At 41.8% G+C, this 22363-nt stretch overlaps 1 protein-coding gene across 1 annotated transcript in view; it reads right to left on the bottom strand.

Moving 5' to 3' along the window:
* Positions 1-11207: 11207 nt before the first annotated feature.
* The window catches only part of Snx31 (sorting nexin 31), a 62835-nt gene continuing 51679 nt past the window's right edge, over positions 11208-22363 (bottom strand). The window contains exons 13-14 of the mRNA XM_027948056.2: positions 15000-15056; positions 11208-12249 (exon numbers count right to left, since the gene is read on the bottom strand). Of these exons, the coding sequence (XP_027803857.2) occupies positions 12157-12249; positions 15000-15056 (150 nt within the window). The 3' untranslated portion in view covers positions 11208-12156. The remainder of the gene's footprint in view (positions 12250-14999; positions 15057-22363) is intronic.

Genomic DNA, 22363 nt, shown 5'->3' with positions numbered 1-22363 from the left:
CCATCCATTCAAGGACCATCTAGTCAGTCTACTAGTTCTTGGCACAATCATGTAAATGTTCAGGATTTCTATCAAATTTGAGGAGATCACAATGAATTTTTTCATATAAGAATTATAAGATCTCCAATCGAGGAGAGGAGAGAAAATAATGGAAGGGATGAAGGAAAGGAAAAGGGGGGGATGGGATTGAAATCAAATTCCTTGCATGTAGTATTTTGTCAGAATGAACCCAAATGCTATGCATAATTATAATGCTCTAATAAAAATTTTAAAAAGAATTATAAGATCTCAGGGCCATTATAAGACCTCACATTTTCTTGTGTGGTGCCTAGTCATAAATATTACTCTTTGAATTAATGACACATTAATCAATTTGCCATTGATGTCCTCCTGGTGGTCATGTATTGAGTTTATATCTTCACAAATTCATAAATTGTGTCAAATCAGCAAGTAATTTAAGCCTTTCTACAATATATTCATACAATTACTTCATCTTCATTAATTGGTATGTCAAATAATCTAAGAGGTTATTCATTACTTACATTTAAATTTATCTCTTCCTCTTCATGAATTACTGCTTTGATTCGATTTTTTAAAAAAAATTTTGGGACTCTGAAGATAGCTTTTTCTCCTCTGATGAGATTAAAGAAATGAACTGCCAGCAACACATATACTGCCAGCAACACATATACTGTGGCTTCTTCATGTCACTGCACCTGGGGACTATGACATAATGGGTACTAGGAGTGTTCGTGGAAGTTACTCTTCACTCCAGTAATAACTTAATGCCACATGGAAGTGACCATGAACCACAAGAATATATCCTGCTAAATATAAAGCAAGTATTCCTAAGCACTTTTCTGTTTAGTGGGAGCCCCCAAAATACCTGTAACCACCTAGTGCTGCTCATCTACGGGAGAAGAATATCTGGGGATATCTGAGTGGAAAGATAACAACAGTCTTAGTTGTAGCTAAAATACATTAATTTTGCAAACTCTACAAAAGTGAAGCATACTTCTATGAGTCCTGCTGTGGTGTGAACTGATTAATATAATCAATAAGTAAGTCATAGACATAGGTTATAGATTATAGGAATAAGGTAAGATAACATAGATAAGCAACAGTAAGACATAAGTTCATAGATAAGTCCATCAGGAGTAAGCCTAAGTAATAGTAATAAAATCATGTAACTGTAAGACATAGGATTTAAGCCACAGAAAAAGATATGGAACAGTGAAAGGTGGTAAGTCAGTATGCCAGTATAGTTATAGATAAATATAAGCTGATGGGCTAATATAGATATAGACAAGGTTAAAGCAATATAGTTGTGAACAATTTTATTAGCTTGGTCATGGAGACATAAGGCTCATAGATATCAGTAGTAAAATGATGAGTAAATGAGATAATTACAAGCATCAAATCAGTTACTGGTACTGGGATAGTGGGAATGGAGTCACTGTGGCTGTATGAACAAAAAGTGTGGCTGTAGGGATTCCATCTTAACTGTTCTAGACTTTATCTTAGTTTTTCTGTTACTGCTCCTGTGTAGAGGGATTGCATGACCCATTTCTGAGAAACAAAAATTAAAGTTGCCTTCTTTTTAAAATTTTATTTTTCTGTACTTTGTACCTCACAGAATGTACCCAACTCAGGATATAGTGGTGGTTGTGGTGAGCTACATCCTGGGTTTGAATACAGTCATGGGTCTACATGACTTTGAAATAGATTATTGCCCCCACTCAGCTGAAACTCAGGATACGGTTGTCTAACACTTATTTGAACCCGAGACGCAGTTAACTAAGTTGTAAGCTAACTGCTTTTTTTAGCTTCTGTAACTTGCTTGCTTGCATGATGCTTAGAAAAGCCCTTAAATTGTGGGTTTTGGTCCTTAAATTCCCAAGACACAGGCCTGGAAATTGCTGTTCTCCCACAGAGCATAAGTCTCTATGGGTGGGTAACAGTCCCTGGCCAGGTAAATAAAGCTCTCTTTTGTTTGAGTTAGGACTTAGAGTGTTTTCTGAGCAGCTCCCCATGACAGTCTTTTTAAAGGACTATGTGAATATACTTCAAGAGTCCCTCCCAGGGTTCTAGGAGGGCCTCATATACAGGAGGACTGTGTATTAGTTTCCTATTGTTACTGTAACAGATTATCATCATTTAATGGCTTAAAACATTGTTTTATCTTACAGGTCAGAAGGTCAGAAGCCCATGATCCATTTCTCTGGACTAAAATCCAAGTTCAGCATTGTGCTCCTTCTGGAGGCTCTCAGGAGAACCTGATTCCTTACCTTCTCTTGCTTCTAGAGGCACCTCCATTCCCTGGTTCCTGGATCCTTCCTCCATCTTCAAAGCCAGCAGCTTATATTCTCTCTGGATTTTGCTTCCATCCTTGTGTCTTCTCTAATTTTGAGTCTCCTGCCTTCTAAGGGATACATTGGATACACTTGGATAATCCAGAACAATCTCCCCATTTTAAGATCTTAATCACCTCTACAAAGCCTTTTTTACCATGCAAGGTAACATTTTTATAGGTTCTGGAGATTAGGAAATAGACATCTTTGAGGGACTTGTTATCCAGCCTATCATAAGGGCCTGGAAGCTTACATTTCGTTTTCTTCAGGTAAATCTGCCTTTTTGTTTTCACTATCCTAAGTCTGGTCCAAATTCTGCTTGCGATATTTCTACGGGGGAGGCACACCTGTAATTGCAGCTAGGATAGGAGTTACAAAGGGAAAGAGTAAATGAATGAAGAAAATAAAACATTTGCCCAGGGTAGGATTTTCATTTGGGAAGTTTTCCTTCTTATCAGGGAAAAAGAAAGCTTTTGGCTTTACTGGATGCGGGCTTCCGTGCAGTCTTAAAAAATGCAGAAGACTCTCAGAAACATAATTGAACACTTATCAGGAGATGCTCAAAGCGATCTAGGAACCTTCCCAGCATAACAAGTTGTCTTTTCAGAAAAGAGATGTGGTCAGAAAGGGGAGGGGTTTAAAAAACACATTGTACCTGCAAAGGAAGGGGCACTTCTTGCTGGTTTTCCGAGTTTTGCTCCCATGTTCCCAAAGTGCATTTTGTTTGTAATACTGAGGAATAACCAGGAGGGGGAGACATGTTCCAGAAAAGTGCAGCTTCTGCAGGTCTCCTTCGTGCCTCCAAGTTGGCTCCATCAGGTGTTTTAGCACAGTTCTCAGGCACAGTTCTCAGGAAAGCCCCCGGCTATGAGGTAAGTGGTACTTATTTGTCTATGCCGGAGTTAGATTGATTTCAGCTCCATAGTAGTTTTAAACATTTAAATCATGGGGTCCGGGGGCTGGGGTGGGGGTTGGCTCAGGAAGAGGCGTGCCTGGGTGCCAGTCTTCAACATTGTCTCTGCAAAACAGTTTGAGGAAAATTTTGAAGCCTGGAAGAATAATACTAGTTATACAACCAGCATAACTAGAAAGTGTTTAAGCAAAACTTTCAGAGGGGAGCTCTCTCCCTTTGTTAATTGCAAGGTAAACATCTTAGATCTTGAAATTTTTGGAGTTACTGAGCTTAACAGCTAGAACTCTGGGAAGCAGGAAAAAGCCCAGCTTCTTGCTGCAACCTCATTTGGTGTTTTTCTTCACATACCCACATATGCCAGAACCATGCAGTTTCACACGTACATGAAATGATGCATTCAAAAGGAACATATGCAGTCCCTCGCCCCAGTTAACCTTCCCTTCCCAAAGTTAAGTATCGGATTCCTATTCGCAGAAGTTTAAGCAAATGCTGTGCAAATCCCTGCTGCTTCTGGGAGTCCTCAATCTAGTGTGTAGTGGTGGTCAGCAAGGCCTGCAGTCAAGAAGAGCTAGAAGTGAAGTAGAGGGGGTCAGTCTCTCTGCATCTGCATGTCACTTTATCTGATTGTGAAAAGATCTTCAGAGAGTAATGGCCCTGTATGAAAATGTCTCCCAATTTTCATGCAAAGTCCTCTTTGGATCAATCCTAAACTGGAACCATTCAGGAAAGAAGATTCTTAGTTCCCCAAGTAGCCAAATGGACCAAACAGAGCAGAACAAACAATCCAGGACTTGGTACAGATCCTTACAACTAAGTGTGCAATGGAGGAAACTGAGGGCTAAGTCAGGGGACTTGCCTAAAGTCACATGGACAACTAGAGGCAGAAGGAAGCACAGAATTCAGTTTAGGAGGATAATATGGCTCCTCCCACTTCACTAAATTGTGGAACTTAGAAACTTTTAAGTATTGCAAGCAGAAACTGTAGAAAAATTTCATACATCACTTCTGAGTTCCTTGTGGGTTAAAAGTCTAATCAGTCTGCAGACCTTCTTCACTTCTCAAGCACTAGACTGCCTTGACTCTGTAATCTCTGGGCCCCTAAATTCCAGAGGCTCTTTGGTAAGGAGCAATGGCTGTGGCCAGCAGGTCTCAAAATCACTGAACAATGAGATATGAACTATTAGGCATTTAAAAGTAGAATTTTATCTGGATTGCAACATATGTGAGAACTGGGATTCTGAAACTCCTAAGAAATCATCTCCCAAAGGCTATATCATCAAAAATGTCAATAAAAGCTCTCCTGAGTGTATAAGAAAATGATGATGTCAGATGCTCAGTCATTTATTTTATTCTACAAAACATGCCCCAGAAACTGTCAAAGTCAGTAGCCTTATAAATTTTCTCAGAGGCAGGCAAGCAAGGGCAATAGAAAATCAGACCAAAAAAGCTCCTAGTTCAGTTTACTCTTGCCTTTTCTCCATTTTTTTTTCTGGCCCCATTTCCTTTCTAACCCTTTAATAAGCCCCCTCCTTAGAGACAGAACTAGTTAGGGCTTGTTATATCTGGGCACTGGAAAAGCTGAGGGTTCACGCTGGTCCTCAAAAGCCTGGGGATGTCTGCTTAGACCAGATAATGAGCAGCTTAGAAGATTCCAGTCATCCTGTGTGTTGTTAAGTGCTTACTTCAACCCTCACATGGAGCTTAGCTCACCCCAGGGACTCAAACTGAACTGAAAATTTAGGCTTAGAGGGATCTGAACTCTCCTCTTAATCTCAAAACAAACTCCTGGCGATTACTCAGACAGAAGCAAAGCACACTTCTTTCTCAGGTTAAACCTTGCCTATTCTGTTTTGCTTCTCTCAGAATCCTGATCCAACACTTTCATTTCTACCTTACAAAATTCTGGTACCAATGTCAGGGTAAAGCCTGAGGATGTTCTACTCTGACTTTTGAGAATCTAGCCATACTCTGACAACTATTTTGCAACCATTTCTGGACCAAGTGTCTATGACACAAGAGTAACAAATATAGTTTTAAACTTCTGCTCTTGACCAGCAAGATAGGGAACTTCTGTCATCTGTACGGAGAAAAAAAGGTAGGTAAATAATAAAAACTGCTCTTAGCTTATGCATTTGTTTTGAGGCAAACAGAATGAGAAAAGACTCTTAACAATGTACTACAAATTATTTTTAATTTTTTAAAAAATGTTAAAACATATTTTACGTGTCTATCTTATTCTAGCTCACAAGTTACATTAAAAATAAATGGAATTAATTGATGTCATGATTTGATGTGTCCACCAAATCTCATATGTTGAAAAGTAATTGCCAATGTGAGAGTATTAAGAGGTGTGATATTTAAGGAGTGATTGAGTCATGAAGGAAGAATGCCCTAGATGGAATTATCACCTTATAAACGGACTTGAGGGAGGGAGATTTTAATCCTTCCATCTCTCCTGCCACATGAGGATGCAGCATTCATGTTCCCTGGAGGAAGCAGAAACAGGGCGCCATCTTGGAAGCAGATAGCAATTCCTCATGGAACCTGCCAGCACCTTGGCCTTGGACTTCTTAACTTCCAGAACTGTGAGAAATAAATGTCTGTTATTTATAAATTATCCACTTTCAGGGCTTTGTTTCTTTGGGTGCCAAGGATTGAACCCGGGGCCTTGCATATGCTAGGCAATGCTCTGCCCCTAAGCTACATCCCTAAACTCCAGTCCCAGTTATTTTATTGTAACAGCACAAACCAACTGAACAGTTACCTTTTCTGTTGTTCTTGTTCTGCTAATCATCAAGCCAGATTTTTTAAAAAGTCTCAGGAAGGGATTTTGCAAAAAAGGAAGTAATGTTTTAGAATTTTTCTACAAAAAATTCACTCACTGCTCAGTCTATCTGTTTTGTGAATCTCCAGATTGCCTGTCATCTCTGTTGTAATTTTTATTAACAAAAAGAGAAAAGAGATAAAGGAGAAAAAAAGAGAGAGAATAACGAGTGTCTATGACACAAGAGTAACAAATACTTACAGAACATAGTTGATATAAATCCAGTTACCTGTAAAAATCTTGGGTTTAACCACTGTGATATGTACTCAGTCCATACATAAAAATAAACCTTGATCTACATCTTACTATTTTCTTCCTTAATGCATTGATATATAAATTATGGGAAATAGAACCACATTCCCTTCGGGCATAGTAGGGTACTTATTGGCCTCTGGAAAGTGGGATGCTCCATCAGCTATTGTGAGGCAGTATTTAGGAATCAACTGATTTTTAAAAAAATTTATATTATTTTAGTTGTAGGTGGACACAATACCTTTATTTTATTTATTTATGTGGTGCTGAGGATCAAACCCAGTGCTTCACACGTGCTAGGCAAGTGCTTTATCACTGAGCCCCAGCCCCAGCCCTCAAAGTTGTATTTTGAAAAGAACTTATCTCCAGGTGATTGACTTTCACAACATATGTAAGAAGCTTAATACTTACCATTTCACTTTTTTTTACTCATCATTTTTCTTTTGTGGAAAATCAAGTTCTGGACTTCCCTTGATTGGGACCAAGAGTTTTCCATTATCTCTTTCTCTGCACACAAGACCCTATTACTAAGGGGAGCTCCCCAGAAATTCTGCTGGGACCAGTTTCCAGCAAGAATAAGAGCATGCATGTCCACGGCAAAGCCATCTCCCATGTACCAGTCTCCACTTGCCACTCCAAGTGCCTCCATCCACACAACTGCCGCAATCTAGAATCCATCAAATATGTGCTCACATGGAAAACTTATCAGGAGGTTCAGACATGTCTGTGTTTCCACATTTCTGGGAAATATACTATATTTGGTTGATGCAGGAGTAGTGCAAAAATCACTAGAGTCAGCACCTTTAAACCAACTGAATGAGTAACCTCTTTCAAGATATCACACAAGAAAAGCCCATCTAGCCACTAAAGACTTGACCCTACAGAAAAGCACCAAAGACCCAAACCCACCAACAACATCATGCAATTTTCTATAGCTCTGATTTTTCTTATCTGGTATCGAGTTTCTCACGACTAAACACTCAGGGTCACTCCAGGTGAACTGAGCTTCACGAAATAATCACACAAGAGACAGAGATACCTTTTTCTTTGGGTCCTGTGACAGCTCCTCCGACCTTAAGGGTCCACAGAAAGCAAGCATGTGCTGAATACTTTTATTGAGAAGAAGCCATTCAAATGAGGCAAGGGGTCAGGTTTCAGGAGGTTGAGTCTAGCTTCCTGATATCTGCTGTCAGCAGGTTGACTGACATCTAGGAAGGCCACACCCAAAGGCAGAGCAAGAGAAGGGGACACACACAGGGCGTTTCCATGGAACATTCTATCCCAAACAGGAGAGAGAGGGAGGATTATGAAAGAAAAGGTGAGTGTAGCTCAACCCCATGGTGACACACCTACACCTGAAGACACTCCTACTCATTCCCGGACAGAGACAACGCCCAAGTCACCAGGAAATGAAGTGATTGGTCAGAGCCTCTTGCTTCAGGACTGGAAGGTGTGGCTCCCCACAATCTGGAAAATTATTATACAAATGACTTACTTCTTAAGAATATACCTGTTGGTCTGGGGTTGTGGCTCAGTGGAAGAGCGCTTGCCTCCCATGTGTGGGGCACTGAGTTCAACCCTCAGCACCACATAGATAAATAAAAGAAAGGTACTGTGTCCATCAAAAACTAAAAAAAATTTAAAAAGAGAATACAACTGTTAGCAACTAAAAAGCAACTTATAAGCAAAGTACAATTATACATCAATAAAGTGGGAAAAGGGACAACTATAAAGTTTAAAAGCCATCTTATAAGGAATGACTGGTTAGCTGTACTTTTTCTGAGTTAACTCAGCACCTCTTATTTTTGTGTGGCAGCAAAACAGACCTACCTTTTTTCTTGGCATTTTTCTTAGATCACTGACAACAGGAATGAGATTACTTCATGAAATAGAAAGATATTTTCCACTCCATCTCCTGCAATCTTGGGTCCTCACAGGCCCCTGACGCCACTTGCCTGATGGGCCACTGTGCCCACACCACACCTGGGAGGAGGAATAACTAAACAGAACTCAGGGAAGTAGAGTTACCTTTGTCGCTGAGTTCTCTTCTGTGATTTTTTTTTTTTTTTTTTTTTTTTGTATTTTAGGATCATTTTGGCCACTGTTTTTCCACTGATGCTTGAAACCTATTTGGTTTCCACAAATTAAGACTGCTGAGCTCTTTTTGAATTTACTAATCGAAATGTTAAAATAAAATTTTTGTGGTTGTTATTATAGTTTGAATCTAGAGTGTCCCCAGGCTCCTGTGTTGAAGACTTGATCCTCAATGCAGCAATGTCCAGAGGGGAGGCTTTTGGGGAGCAGTTGGACGGTGAAAGCTGCAATCTCATCAGTGGGCTAATCCATGGATGGATTCATAATCTGATGGCATTGTTTAGAGGTGATAGAAACTGAAGGAGGTGTGTCCTTAGAGAGAGGGGGAACTTGGGGGGATTGCCCTTGGGTACTGTGTCCCCTCCCTGGCCCCTTTCTGTGTTCTAGGTGTTGTGGGGTGAGCAGCTTTCCTTTGCCGTGCCCTCTGCATGATGTTCTGTTTCCCCTTTGAAACCGTGAGCAGAAATAAACCTTGCCTCTTCTGTTTTTCTCAAGTACTTAGGCACAGTGATGAAAAGCTGACTAATACCGTTTTCCACAAAGGGAGGTGTGCAAGCTCTAAGCACACCACAGGCTGATCCACTCCCCTGGCCCTGGGGAAGAAGCCAGCTCTGCAGACAAGGGCTGTGCCTACTTCCCCCCACTGGAGCCAACTGGCTCTGACAAAAGGACTGCCCACGATTTAATCAGCTCTCCCCTTTTATCTCATTATAATTTTTTTGAAATTTGCAAACTCAAGTGTTGTTTGCCTGTGGACAAATTGCTTATGCTAATTATTTCAGAATATTAATACTTGTAAACACATGCATGTTTTAGTTTTAGTTTCTAGAAGTAACGTTGGTGAATGAGGTGTATCAGGAGAAAATGTGGCTGTCAGGCAACCATTTTTGCAGGTAGAGTTGCAGCTCGGTATCTGTAGGGGATTCATTCCAGGATTCCCTGTGGCTACTAAAATCCATGAATTCTCAGGTCCCTTATATAAAATGGCACAGTATGTGCTAGGAGCAGTGGTGCACACCTGTAATCCCAGTTGCTCAGGAGGCTGAGGCAGGAGGATCACGAGTTCAAAGCCAGCCTCAGCAATTTAGCAAGACCCTAAGCAACTCAGTGAGAGTCTGTCTCTAAATAAAATACAAAAAAAGGGCGGGGGGAGCTGGGGATGTGGCTTAGTGGTTAAGTGCCTCTGAGTTCAATCCCTGTTTAAAAAAAAATTGGCACAGTATGTGTATATAATCTACAATATACTCCATATACTTTAAATCTCTTTAGATTACTTACAATTCCTAATAAAATGTAAATGCTATGTACTTATTGTCATTATATTGTTTAGGGAATAATAACAAGAAAAAAATCTGTACCTATTTAGCACAGACACAATCATCATAGGCTTAACTGCATTTTTGATCCACAAGGACACATCTCCTTCAGTTTTTATCACCTCTAAACAATGCCATCAGATTATGAATCCATCCTTGGATTAGCCACCCACCCTTAAGAGTTACACAAGGCTGTTGACAGTGGCCTACCTTATAAAGGCTGTGTGCAGACTGATGTCTCTTTCAGTACTGGGGTGGCTGTGCTGGTGGGAGGGGCCCTCTGTGAAGGGAGGTCGTCATCTCCAGGACTGACAGGGGTCCCACTCATCAACTCTCCCAGGGCCTGCAGCAGGAAGACCACTCTGGCAGTTGGAGTTGACTTTTTGCCCAATGATCAAGTATTTCAATCCAGAAGCAATTCAAACTTCCCAACTCCTTCTAGATTAAAAATAGGCCCAAGGAATACCCAGACAGGCTAATTGCCCCTTCTTCTCTCACAAAGCTACCAAGGGATGTGTATGTCATTTTACAAATTAGTTTGTGAATCTTATTTCTGCTATCCCTATTCCTGTAATTTTCCTGGTATGTAGCATGGAATGAAACTCATCACTTGTATTTTTCTTCTTGTATTCAGATATTTGATGATAACCTAACTGTTTTGAGAGAAAAAAAAAATCAAACAAATATTCTGGTTTTGCCATCCTCAAATCCTCAAAACTGTTCCATTTATATTGTCAGGACACTGTCTCAGTACGTGCATGTATACTGATCCCTCTTACTCTGAGCTTTACCTGCTGACTACTCCATTAGCCTGCAAATTTGCCAGCACAGAGCAGATTCTCTCATTGCTTCCTAAACACCGTTCTTATTCTCCCACCTGTATCTACATTTGCCTTTCTCTAATGTGCCCCTTCCTGCGCCCCCTGCATCTCTACTCTTTCATCGCAATCTCTCTTCCCCTTGGTGCTTTACTGATAGCCCTGCAACTTCCTTTGACACACAGGCCACACTATACTTTTGACACTGACTACAAGGAACTGGGATTATTCTTCTCACACGTGGAGTTGAAACACAAGTAATGGACACAATGAAATGATACTTTTTCACCTACAAAGACAGCAACTCCAATTACTTTAATCTATTACCTGTATCTTCCTTTTTGATTGTTTGTTTGTGTGGTGCTGGGTGGAGATTGAACCCAGGGCCTCATACGTGCTAGGCAAGCGCTTTACCACACTTTCTGACACTCCCAGACCCTCTTTGCATCTTCTTACAAATTCTCCTTACATTTGACAGTCCCTTACACTGCGTAAGTGTTTTCTACTAAAAAGAGAAAGACTTTGGCTATTCTTAAGTAAGCAAACTAGTAAATCAGCTTCCGGTATGGCTATTGGCATTGATTTATAAACACTCTGATGTTTTAGTAGACTATATTTCAAAAAGACCATCCACAGAATTTTCATCAGTAAATTCTATATTCAACAGAATATATTTCATATTTATTATGTCATTATACTACCGAGTTAGAAAATAACATTAGAATATCTCACTTTTTTCCTAATTACATTGTATAGATTCCTCTGTTCCTCTTCTTTACTGGGGTCCTAATTCTATACATAATTACATTAATTATCAAGAGACAACTGAATAAGGAAACTGTATAAGAAAACATCTTATGATAAAACACACATATTTTTAAAGCTAAGAGACATAGAAAGTATTTGATGTCAAGTGCAGGGCCTTATATCTTTCTAAAATAAAAATATTCAGAACAGGTTGATGCTTATTGAACTGAATTCAATATTCTAAAGACAGAATGCAATTATAGCAGTGAAGAAACATAGGAGCAGGCAGCCTATTATTTTGAGGTCATCTGTACTGTTAGGCCCATACGTAAGAGAGAAATCAGCATTTTACCCGACCCCTGTACTAGCTCTGTGGTTAGATCAGAGAAGTCTGGATTTGTTTTCCAGTGATTCCATTTCTTAGAGCCATGTTTTCCTCTGCTGATTAGTCACATATTTAGAACACGACCCTGAACAAAATTTAGAACAAGGCTTTCAGGCATATAATGTCAGAACATCAGCAGATTTCATGAAAGCAGGTACAGGTCCATTTTAGAAAAAAAAAATAGAATGAATTTCATATTAGTTGTCTCAAATCTGCCATTTGTTGTTTATGAACCATTAAAAACAAACTGTAGCTTTAGTTCCTGTATCTCTTTATCTCGAGATCTATACGGAGTGCTGCAGTAGTCTTGATGAATGGTCTATCTGAATGTTGGAAAAAGTGGAAAGAAGTCAAGAAATTTCCTGATGGTAGGAAGCCCGTGTTCAACTCCCAAGTTCCTTCGCTGTCTTGAGAGCATTAAAAAAAAAAAAAAGTTTTAAAAGGTGAGACTTCTCTTCAAAGATCTTCTTCTTTTATGGTCCCAAAAACACAGTCACCTTCTGCTCTCTTAATCTTTCTTTTTCTTGGTAGGAAACTAGAATAGTCCTTCTGTTGTAAAGTAAGCAGAGAGATCAGATTCATAAATAAGAGGAAATAATTTTCACAATAATAATAACAAAAAATTAAAGGATTTACCTGTTTAAGCAGTAGTTTTTTAAAAAAGTTTTATCCTGCCGAAGCTTTATTTGGGGTTGGTGCCCATCTGGTAGGGCCAAGGACAGCGCCCCCTGCAGGGCTTCAGAGGAAGCCATATCCTAAGTGGCTTTTTTGAGCCCTGTCACTTCAGGAAAAGTTTAGCTCTGCCTGTCTTGTCCCTCTCTCCAATTTTAAAGTCATGTGACTTTCCATTTTTAACATTAATCTCAAATCTTCAGACCATAAAAACAAATTTTAAAATATCATTGTGATTATTTTCAAGCATTTTAAGAGGTCATGGTACCACTAACCTTCAGTGAGCATGTAGTTTCCTTTCAGTACTTAAGAAATCTCAGAGACAGAGCCTTCGGGGATACCTCACCAGGCAGATGGGTTAAAACTATTTTCTATGAGAAATGTCTTGATAAAGAAGCCCTTTGACAGAGTGGCTGAAGAGATAGATTTAATTGGTTATAAAAATAAAGACCACTGGATTCAGACTCTGGCTCTGGCTATGTGATCTTGGGCCAGCTACTTAACTTTTCTGTGTGTCAGTCCTGAAACCAAGGATAATAACAGGACCTGAGTTGTTAGGAGGATTAAATGAGTTTTATAGTTGGCCCTTGGAATCCATGGGCTCCACATCCACAGGTTTAACCAACCAGTGATGGAAATTATTTTTTAAATTTGCATCTGTACGGACCATGTAGACTTTTTCTTATTATTCCCTAAAGAATTCAATATTATAAGTATTTCAATAATAAAGTTTTACAAAGCACTTATACTGTATCAGATATTACAAGTAATCTAGAGATGGTTTAAAATACATAGGAAGATGTATATAGGTTACATGTAAATACTACACCATTTTATTTATATAAAAGGCCTGAGCATCCAAAGATTTCAGCATCCCCCTTAGATACTGAGGGACAACTATACACGGAGATTCTAACTGTGCCTGGCTCCAAATGAAGCCTTGCTCAATAAATTGGGATTCAATATATTTGGACATCAGGCCCCTTGCTGACAAGCTGGCCCTGCTCAGAACTTGAGCACATTGGCCTGTTGTAAAATTGCTGCTCATCTGGAAGGACCACTGAATTAGCATCACTGTCAGTCATGGCTATGCTGTGTGTCCCGTGGTCTGTAGCTCCGCCACCATCAGACTCATCTGGAGGCTTGGTAAACAGATTGCTGGGCCCCTCCCCTGGAGTTTCTGATCCAGTAAGTTTGGAGCCCAAGAATTTGAGTTCAAATGATGCCCACACTGCTGGCCCAGGGACTATGCTTCGTGAACCACAATTCTAGCATAATGGTTCCAATCCTGGTTGTATATCAGAACCACTTGGAGAACTTTTAAAAATTCCATTGCCCAGGTTCTTCAGACCAATGAAATCAGAATCGCCAAGGTGGGGTCCAGCCATCCTTAGTTTCTAGAGCTCCCCAGGTGATTCCAATGTGGAGCCCAGGTTTAGAACCCCTGTTCTACGCTGCCACTATGCTGCTGCAACAGTGGAATCAAAATTATGAGGTTATTCCCCTCTACAGTTTGCAGGAAATGGAGCTGAAGCTTGGTGCAGTGTTGGTGCTTGTGGGTGCACTGGGGTGCTTGTTATCAATGCTTATTTCCAAGGTCCCCACCGCAGATCTATTGCATCAATATTTAGGGGTGAGGACCAGGAGTCTGCCTTTTAAGATGCACTTCAGGAGTCCCTGATGCACATTTAGGTTTCTGATTTCTCTGAAGATACATAGCTTATAGCTGGTAGAGTTCCTGTCTCGGATCTAACCAGAAACCCTATCGTGAAAGAGAAAGCTTTGGTTATGCCATTTTGTTTTCTGAGCTCACTCAAGAAAAGGACCTTATGTACTCACATATTTACAAATATATTCTTATATATGAGGGACCATTATATATATAACAGACCCTGAGACAGATGCTAGATGGATGATTCATCCCATTCAAACACTACTTACAGGTCACCTTTATTTCATTGACTTACACTACAATTTGGACATAGAAAGCAATAATTAGCAAGTAGTTAAGGGCACAATTCTGGGATCAGACTGCTGGCTTCCTTCCCCATTGATTGCTGTTCAACCTTGGGTATGTCATTTAACTCTCTGAACCTTAGTTTCCTCGGTGGGTTTACAGAGATCTTTGGAAAGGACAAATGTGTTAATTCACATAGAAGAGCTCGGAATAGTGTCTGGCAATAAAAAAATCCTTAATGATGTTGTTTATGATGATTCTATTATTGTTACCTACACAAAACTAAATACTCAAAGAAGTATCTTATAAACTTCAGAGTTGTTTTGAACAGGGTATATTGCTAAAAAAAAAATCTATGAAACAAAAACATACTGAATGCACTAAAATACATAAACTCAAAAGAGAACTTTCCAAAAAATGCATGGGATGCAGAAGAAAATCACTAAGGAATTTTGTGTTCCTCTTGGAAACTTTTCATGTGAAAATTTCCTTAGCCCCGCTGGATGTTACAACAAAAATAACTGTACTTTTGTGACAGCCTTCCGATCTACACAGAGCTTCTGAGCAATTCTGGCTTATTCTTGGAAATAGAATTACTTTGGGTAAAGAGGGAAAAAGAGCAGATTTATCAAAATTATAATGTTTCAATTACATCCTTTTACTCACAGACCTGGCTTTGTTGAACATGGTATTTTTGACTTTTGCCTTGTTCCAGGACTTCAATCTGCTAAATAGATTAGTAAAATGTCAGTCAGCACAGCCCAGAGAAAGCAAGCACACAAATCATCTATTTAACTAGCACATTTCCCTTCCACCATAATCCTCTTAATGGTCCCCAAGGCTGCCAGTCCCTAGGCACACATGCTTGTCATCTATGAACCCCCCTTCATCTGCCAGGGTCTAAATGTCACAGACACACCAGTCCCCAAAAGTGCAGGGAGGCTCTGTGTTTAACACTGGCGGTTGGCTGCCTATGGATTTTGCGATTTGACACAGCGTTTAAAAGGACCTCACACGAAATGAAACGCGCTTCTAAATCCTGAGATAATCCACGGAGCTCCAATCCATATGCTGAATCAAAGCCAAGTGGGGCTTCGCTTAATCAAAAGGCACCATTAATCAAATGAAGAATCATACTGAAGTTCAAAGACACTTCACTAGATCTCATGTTCATGAGGTAAACTGAATATACCAGTCAGGATCCAGGAGGAAACAGATGGTACACCCCTGGGGTAACCATGAGAATTTTAAAAGGAACTATTTAGCATTTAATGGAGGTGTGGGCGGGTTTAAAGCGAGTCAGCCAAGGGATGCTGGACCCCCTGGGGGCTGCAGGGAGGGTGGGGGGGCGGGGATTCTTACCACCTCCTAGCTTGCAGGGGCAGTGGGGGTGGGGGAAGAGCTACTACTGGAACCACAGTAGCCTAGCTGCAGACTTCAGTAGAGAGATATGAAACCAGAGGGACTCACCAAGGGCAGGACTGGAGAAATAAGTCGTCCAACCCCACTTTTCCCCCACTCTCCAGCCTCCTACTGGGATTCCCACTGGGTGGTTCCGTGGAAGGCAAGGTCACAGTCCTCACTGATCAGTCTCAGGGCACAGTGCAGCGGGGGGAGAGTGAATCTTAGGGACAGACAGTGTCTGGCACATCTAGAGAATGTGACCTAACCAGGGCTGGAGGACAGCGTTCTTAGACTTTTCTTCATGGAAAAATAAAGGATCATTAAACCAGTCTGCATCCCGTGCAAAGCTCCCGCCAGGCACAGGGCACGCTGCTCTACAATGGTGGATGTCTCTGCACTAACTGCTTTTCTGTTCCAACACACACACTCCTTGAAGCTGGGTCTTGGTTTCCAGCCAGCATGTGGTAAACGCGGCCATTCATAGATGATAGGATGAAGGGGTGAAGGAGGAAATTCTTTACTGCTGCTTATCACTCACAAGAACTATGGAATGGGACATTCCAGAATAACTGAGGTAAACATCATTAAAAGCATGAACTTTTCACTATGGTTAATTTTGCTGTAATATAAGTTGCTTTCAGGGGATATACACAGGATTTCCTTTAGGTTAGCAGAATAGAATAGAAATCTTCGTGTATTTGAAGCCCATACCTCAATAATTTTAACCAGTTGTTAAGTTTGGTAAATGAGAAATTAATATTCTGATGTCATATGTGTTTGCTATTGTTATTTTTTTTTATTATTTTGTAATGTGTTAGAGTTTATAGTCTTGTGCTGTGAATACAGAACCTGGGGGGGAAATTCTCATAATTTTTTTTCTCCCCTATTCTCCTTCCTTGAGACACACCAGAAGCACCACCTGTTGCTAGACACAGTGGCACACACCTATGGACACCCACTTGGGAGGCTGAGGTGGGAAGATCACTTGAGCCTGGGAGTCTGAAGCCAGCCTAGGCAACATAGCAAGACCCCATTTCTAAAAAGCACCAGTTGCCTTTTGAATAATCTTGCTTTGCCCCAAAACAGAGGTGAGATTGTTGGAAAGAGTGAGAGAGAGAAATACATATGGTGATGGCACTTGGGGGTGGATGAGAGGTATGGTGGATGAGGCAACAGGAATTAAAAATCCACCTTGTTCTTGGCCACTTTTGAGAAAATCAATTTAGAGGTGAGACCCACTATCAAGAACACTGAAGGAAGAAAACACAAAAAAACTAGGTATAGATTAATCAAAATACAATTTTTATGTATTTTCAATTCAGAAAGTTATTTACCAGCCTATTCCTGATAGGACTTCCATGTATTCAGATTATAGTTCCACGCACAAAATAATAACAATATGCTTTCAGGAATCTTTAGTAACACATCTATTGTATAAAATACATCTACTTTCCTTTCTCAGAGTCTTTTAGAATCCTTTAGGTGGCAGAGGTTGTCGGTGGTCTACTCCATTATCCATTCTGCCCTCTACCCAGTTTTGCTTGGAAAGACAACACATCCTGCTAAAAAGACTACATTTGCCTGACTCCCTTGGGGGCAGGTGCCATGATGTGACTAACTCTTGGCCAACAAGCTACAGGTAGAAATTCTGTGTGAGACTCTCGAGACTCCTCCTTAAGGAAAAAAAGAAAGTCATTCTTCTTTCCTCCTTACACTTGCTGCCTAGAATGTGGGTGGAAAGACTGGCGCTCTAGCAGCCACATTGTGCGTGAGGTCTTTGGTGGCACTGTAGAACCACCATCTCAGCCCTAGACTGCCAACCTCTAGGCTTATTTTAGGTGAGAGAGAAACACACTTCTAATTTGCCTAAGGCACTTGCTTTGTCTTGTTTTGTTTTCTGTTATATGCAGCTAAACCTAAACCCAACTTTACTTTCAAATAAAACAATCCTTTAAAATTCTGCTCAAGTTAAAAGCAGTAGATATTAATAAAATTAATTTAGGCTTTTCTGTAGGCACATCACTTTTTTTTCCTTCTCATGGTTAAAATTGCCTTTAAGAATTTAAGGTGATGTTTGTTGTGGTTGTGTGTTTACATTATTCTTTATTGAATTTATTTGATTTGCATTTTTAAAATCTCTTCATGAACAGGTCAAGTCTTACCTTTGAAGGCATTGCCTAATGCTAACATGCCTAATAGCACTAAATTTCTTTTTCTCATTCCATGTTAATAGGAAAAACCAGTACTTTTTAATTTAATCAGCTTCTAGGGACCCTCTGCTTTATTTATGGGGTTTATTTAGTCACAATTTTCTCAATTTTTCCCTCTTCCCCCAGATTCTTCAAGATTATCAAAATCTGGACTCAGGACCCACCTTGCCAAGTGGGGATGTCTGTCCTAGTGCACACAGACCTTCTATAGATGACATGTGCATGTATCAATTCAGACTGTGTTTGCCTAGAATGTCACAGTCTTGCACTTACATAGTGTTATGGTTTAGTTATGAGGGGTTCCCCAAAGCACGTGTATGAGACAACGCAAGGAAGCTTAGAGGGGAAATGATGGGGTTATGTGAGTCTTAACCTAATCAGTGCATTAATCCCCCAATAGAGATTAACTGGGTGGTAACTATAAGCAGGTATGGTGTGGCTGCAGGAAGTGGGTCTCAGAGGCCCTGTCTTTGGGGGCTTTTATTTTGTCTGTGATGAGGGGAGCATGTTCTCTCTTTCTCCCCCACCCCCCATGACACATCCTGAGCTGCTTTCCTCCACCACTCTCTTCCGCCATGATGTTCTACTTCACCTTGAGCCCAGCAATGAAGTTGACCGTCTATGGTCCAAGACCTCTGATATGGTGCACCTCAAAATAAATTTTTCCTCCTGTAAAATTGGTCCTGTGTGGTCTTTTGTTGGTAGCAGGGACAAAACTGACTAAAACATACATACTTAAAGTCATAAAATGACTCTAGTCCACTGTCCTTCGTGGAAGTTCAGCACTCAGTGAGTTCAAAGTGAGTTCCTCTGTCTCTGCTTTACCTTCCCCAGTCCCCGTCCACCAGGAAACTCCAGATTGAAAGCCCTACAACACGCTCTTGAAAACTCAATTTTCAAGAGAAAAGGGGTGTCGGGGTGGCAGCTTTCGGTTCCCTTTCCCTTCCCCTTCCCCCTCCCCATCCCTTGGTGACCATGGGTCGGGACTTTTCACCTGGCTGAAGAGACCTTAAACTCAGCCCTTAAACTCCACTTGGTTTGGGCAAACTGCTAATGGTAGAAACAATTTAGTTGGCCTAGGCCCTCCTGCCTCTAGTGACCTATGTAGGTATTGCTCTTGCTTCCAGCAGGTGACTTCCCGGGCCCTCACCCTTTCACAGACTGGTAAACCTTGCCCAGGAGCGACCCCCAGCCTCTGCTCCCCTGTCTTCCAATAAAACTCCTTTTGGTGCCTTATTCTAGTTCCCTTAGGGGTTGAGGCTGCTCCTCTCCACCAAAGGAACAGCCAAAGGAACATGAGGATCTCTAGACCACCCGCCTTCATCCGATCTAGCAGGGTGGGGTAAGTCCCTTTCCCTTTGATCTTTCGACTCCCTCCTGTTTGCAGAGACTCTGTAAATCTTGTCCGTGTCAGAGACTCCCCTCCAACCCATCTAGGTCCCCAGTGGATTGTAAAGACTCGCAATCCCTGGCCAGCCCACTCATTCTCCAGTGAGTAGAGTAGGTAATTGGGATGCTTTTTTCCTTCCTGCTCACCCCTGGGTGACGAAAGACCATGGGAAACACAGAGTCCACTCTGGACCTCAAAACTCCCTTAGGGTGTCTATACATGAATTTTTCCAAATTGGGACTAGTCAGGATTTACGCCGTAAACAGCTCCTTTTCTATTCCACTGTGGCCTGGCCACAATACACTTTAGATAATGGCTCTAAACGGCCTCTTGAGGGGACTTTTGATTTTAAAATCCTCACTGATTTGGACAATTTCTGCCAAGGGATGGAAAAGTGGTTAGAGGTTCCTTATCTTCAGGCCTTTAGGGATTTATGCTCCCGCCCCTCTTTCTGCTCCACATGTTCCACTTTCCAAGTCCTTCTTGCTAAAGAAACTCCTCCTTCCAAGTCCCCCCTCCTCCTGACCCTGACTCCTCTCTGCTTACTGAACCTCCCAAGACATTCTCCTCACCACCCCCAGACCCTCCCATCCTGATCCTGCTCCTTATCCAGAATGGGCTCCACCTGAATTAGATCCCCTGTCTCTTCCCCAGTAAGTGCCCATACCAGGTCTCACCAAATGACCTAAGACACCGAACTTCTCTGTCCTCTCCACGAGGTGGCAGGATCTGAGGGCATCGTTCAAGTTCATGTCCCTTTTTCTTTATAAGACCTCTCCCAAATTGAAAAACGCTTAGGCTCCTTTTCTGCTGACCCCACTACCTATATTAAAAAATTAAAATACCTTTCCCAAGCCTATGACCTTCCTTAGCATAATGTCCTTGTCATCCTTACCTCCACCCTTAAACCTCCCTGCCCTCGCCCCATGAACACACTCAAGTCCAGGTAGCTGCATGGGACCATGCAGACCAGGTTCATTTGACCAATGACACCATGCCTACAGGTGCGGTCACAGTCCCCGACACCAACCCTGATTAGGACTATCAAAATGGACAGGGCCAACGCCACTGTGCCCAGATGATAGAATGTCTGCTGGCAGGCATGCAGGCAGTTTCTGATAAGTTTTTAATTTTGATAAACTGAGAGAAGTCACTCAGGGACCTGATGAGAATCCTGCAATGTTCCTTACCTGCTTAACAGAGGCCCTCTGGGGCGACCATTCTGGCCACTCATCCTATCACCTAGTCAGCCCCCGATATTAGAAAAAAGCTAAAGCACACTGAGGATGGTCCCCAAACCCCCATCCAAGATCTGGTGAAAATGGCCTTTAAAGTTTACAGTGCCTGCGAGGAAACAGCTGAACTCAGCTGGCAGGCCCGCTTACACAAAAAGGTGGCACTCCTGACACAAAGAATCCCTAGGGACAAGATTGTCCTTCCTCCACTCCAAGCCCATGATCTCCTCTTCAACAACCACAAGTCACTTCACATCAGTCCTCAAACTCTCTTTCAATTCGTCCAACCTCTCTTTTACCTACCTGACATGTGTGACTTAATTCAACAGGTCCATTCCACATGCTCCATATGTTCCTCTGTCACGCCGCAAGGGGGCTTATGACCCAAGCTCCCCACTTATCAGATGCGAGGACATCAACCAGGCAAAGATTGGCAGTTAGATTTTACTCACATGCCCAGACACAAAAAGTTCCCATACCTACTCACCCTGGTTGATACCTTTTCAGGACGAGTTGAGGCTTTCCCGATCTCTCAAGAGACGCCGGACACTGTGGCCTCAGTCCTCACTGAGCAGATCATCCCCAGATTCGGCCTTCTGACGTCCATCCAGTCAGACAATGGCCCTGCCTTCACTTCTCAAATAACTCAACAGGTCTCAGAAAGCCTCAACACCTCCTGGAAACTTCACATTCCTTATGGGCCGCAGTTCTTGGGTAAGGTTGAGAGGGCCCACAGGATCCTCAAGGACCACCTCATGAAACTCTCAATTGAGCTTCGAATCTCCTGGCCAGATCTGCTTCCCTTTGCACTTATCCAAATCCAAGCTGCCCCGAGAGACCCCTTTTACCTACCTGACATGTGTGACTTAATTCAAATTTAATTAGTTCGAACTTAATTAGTTCGAAGGGCTAAGTCCCTTTGAACTGCTCTATGGCCATCCCTTCCTAATTAATCACAACCTTCCCATCCAACCCCCACTCCTGGCCTCATATCTATCTCACCTTGCTCCGAAACCTCCTCTGGGAACATGTGGATCGCCACCTTCCTGCCCCAGCAGAACTGGTGCCTTCTGAGGGTCCACTTCAATCAGGAGACTGCCCTCTTAAAGGAACGCCATCCTTGATCACTCTAACTACGCTGGACGGGTTGGACGTGGTGATTCTCACCACGCCTACATCAGCCAAACTATTAGGCCACCCCTCTTGGTATCATGTTTTTCACCTCAAGCTTGCCATAGATCCAAAATCCTGGTCATTCCAATTTATGGGACCCACTAAGCTCAAGATCACCTGTGGGCCTCCCACTTTTTTCCCTCTTGAGTCTGTTCCTACAGGTGTCCCAGACCTGAACGACACTGCCTAATCCCTACTGCTGGCGTTTCCAGGTACAGGGGACCTGGGATGGTAAGACCCGGATATTAGGAACCGGCGATTGCCAATCTTCTGGTTGCCAAACAACTGTCTCCATTCTATTAACCATCCTCAGTCTTTCTGACCTAGTGCCCCTCCTCTGCTTTATGACCAAACCAAGTAGTACTGCAAGTTCAACCAGATATTTAGGGAGGATGCCCTCACACCTCCTGCAATATGCACAAGCTTAGAGAGACCACCCAAATCCAATTCCTATATACCGATTCTGGAGGTAGCACCTACCTGAACATCAGAGATCCCTGGGACAATTGCTGAGCCACAGAAGAAGAGGGTAAGCTGTACATCTAACCCTGGGACAGCCGGAACTCTTAAGATTTTCTGCACCTACACCCTGGTGATTCCTCAGCTCCACCAAGAAATCCTC

Source organism: Marmota flaviventris, chromosome 15, assembly GCF_047511675.1.
Source record: "Marmota flaviventris isolate mMarFla1 chromosome 15, mMarFla1.hap1, whole genome shotgun sequence".
Classification (NCBI taxonomy): Eukaryota; Metazoa; Chordata; class Mammalia; order Rodentia; family Sciuridae; genus Marmota; species Marmota flaviventris.
This window is presented reverse-complemented; position numbering and strand designations above follow the sequence as displayed.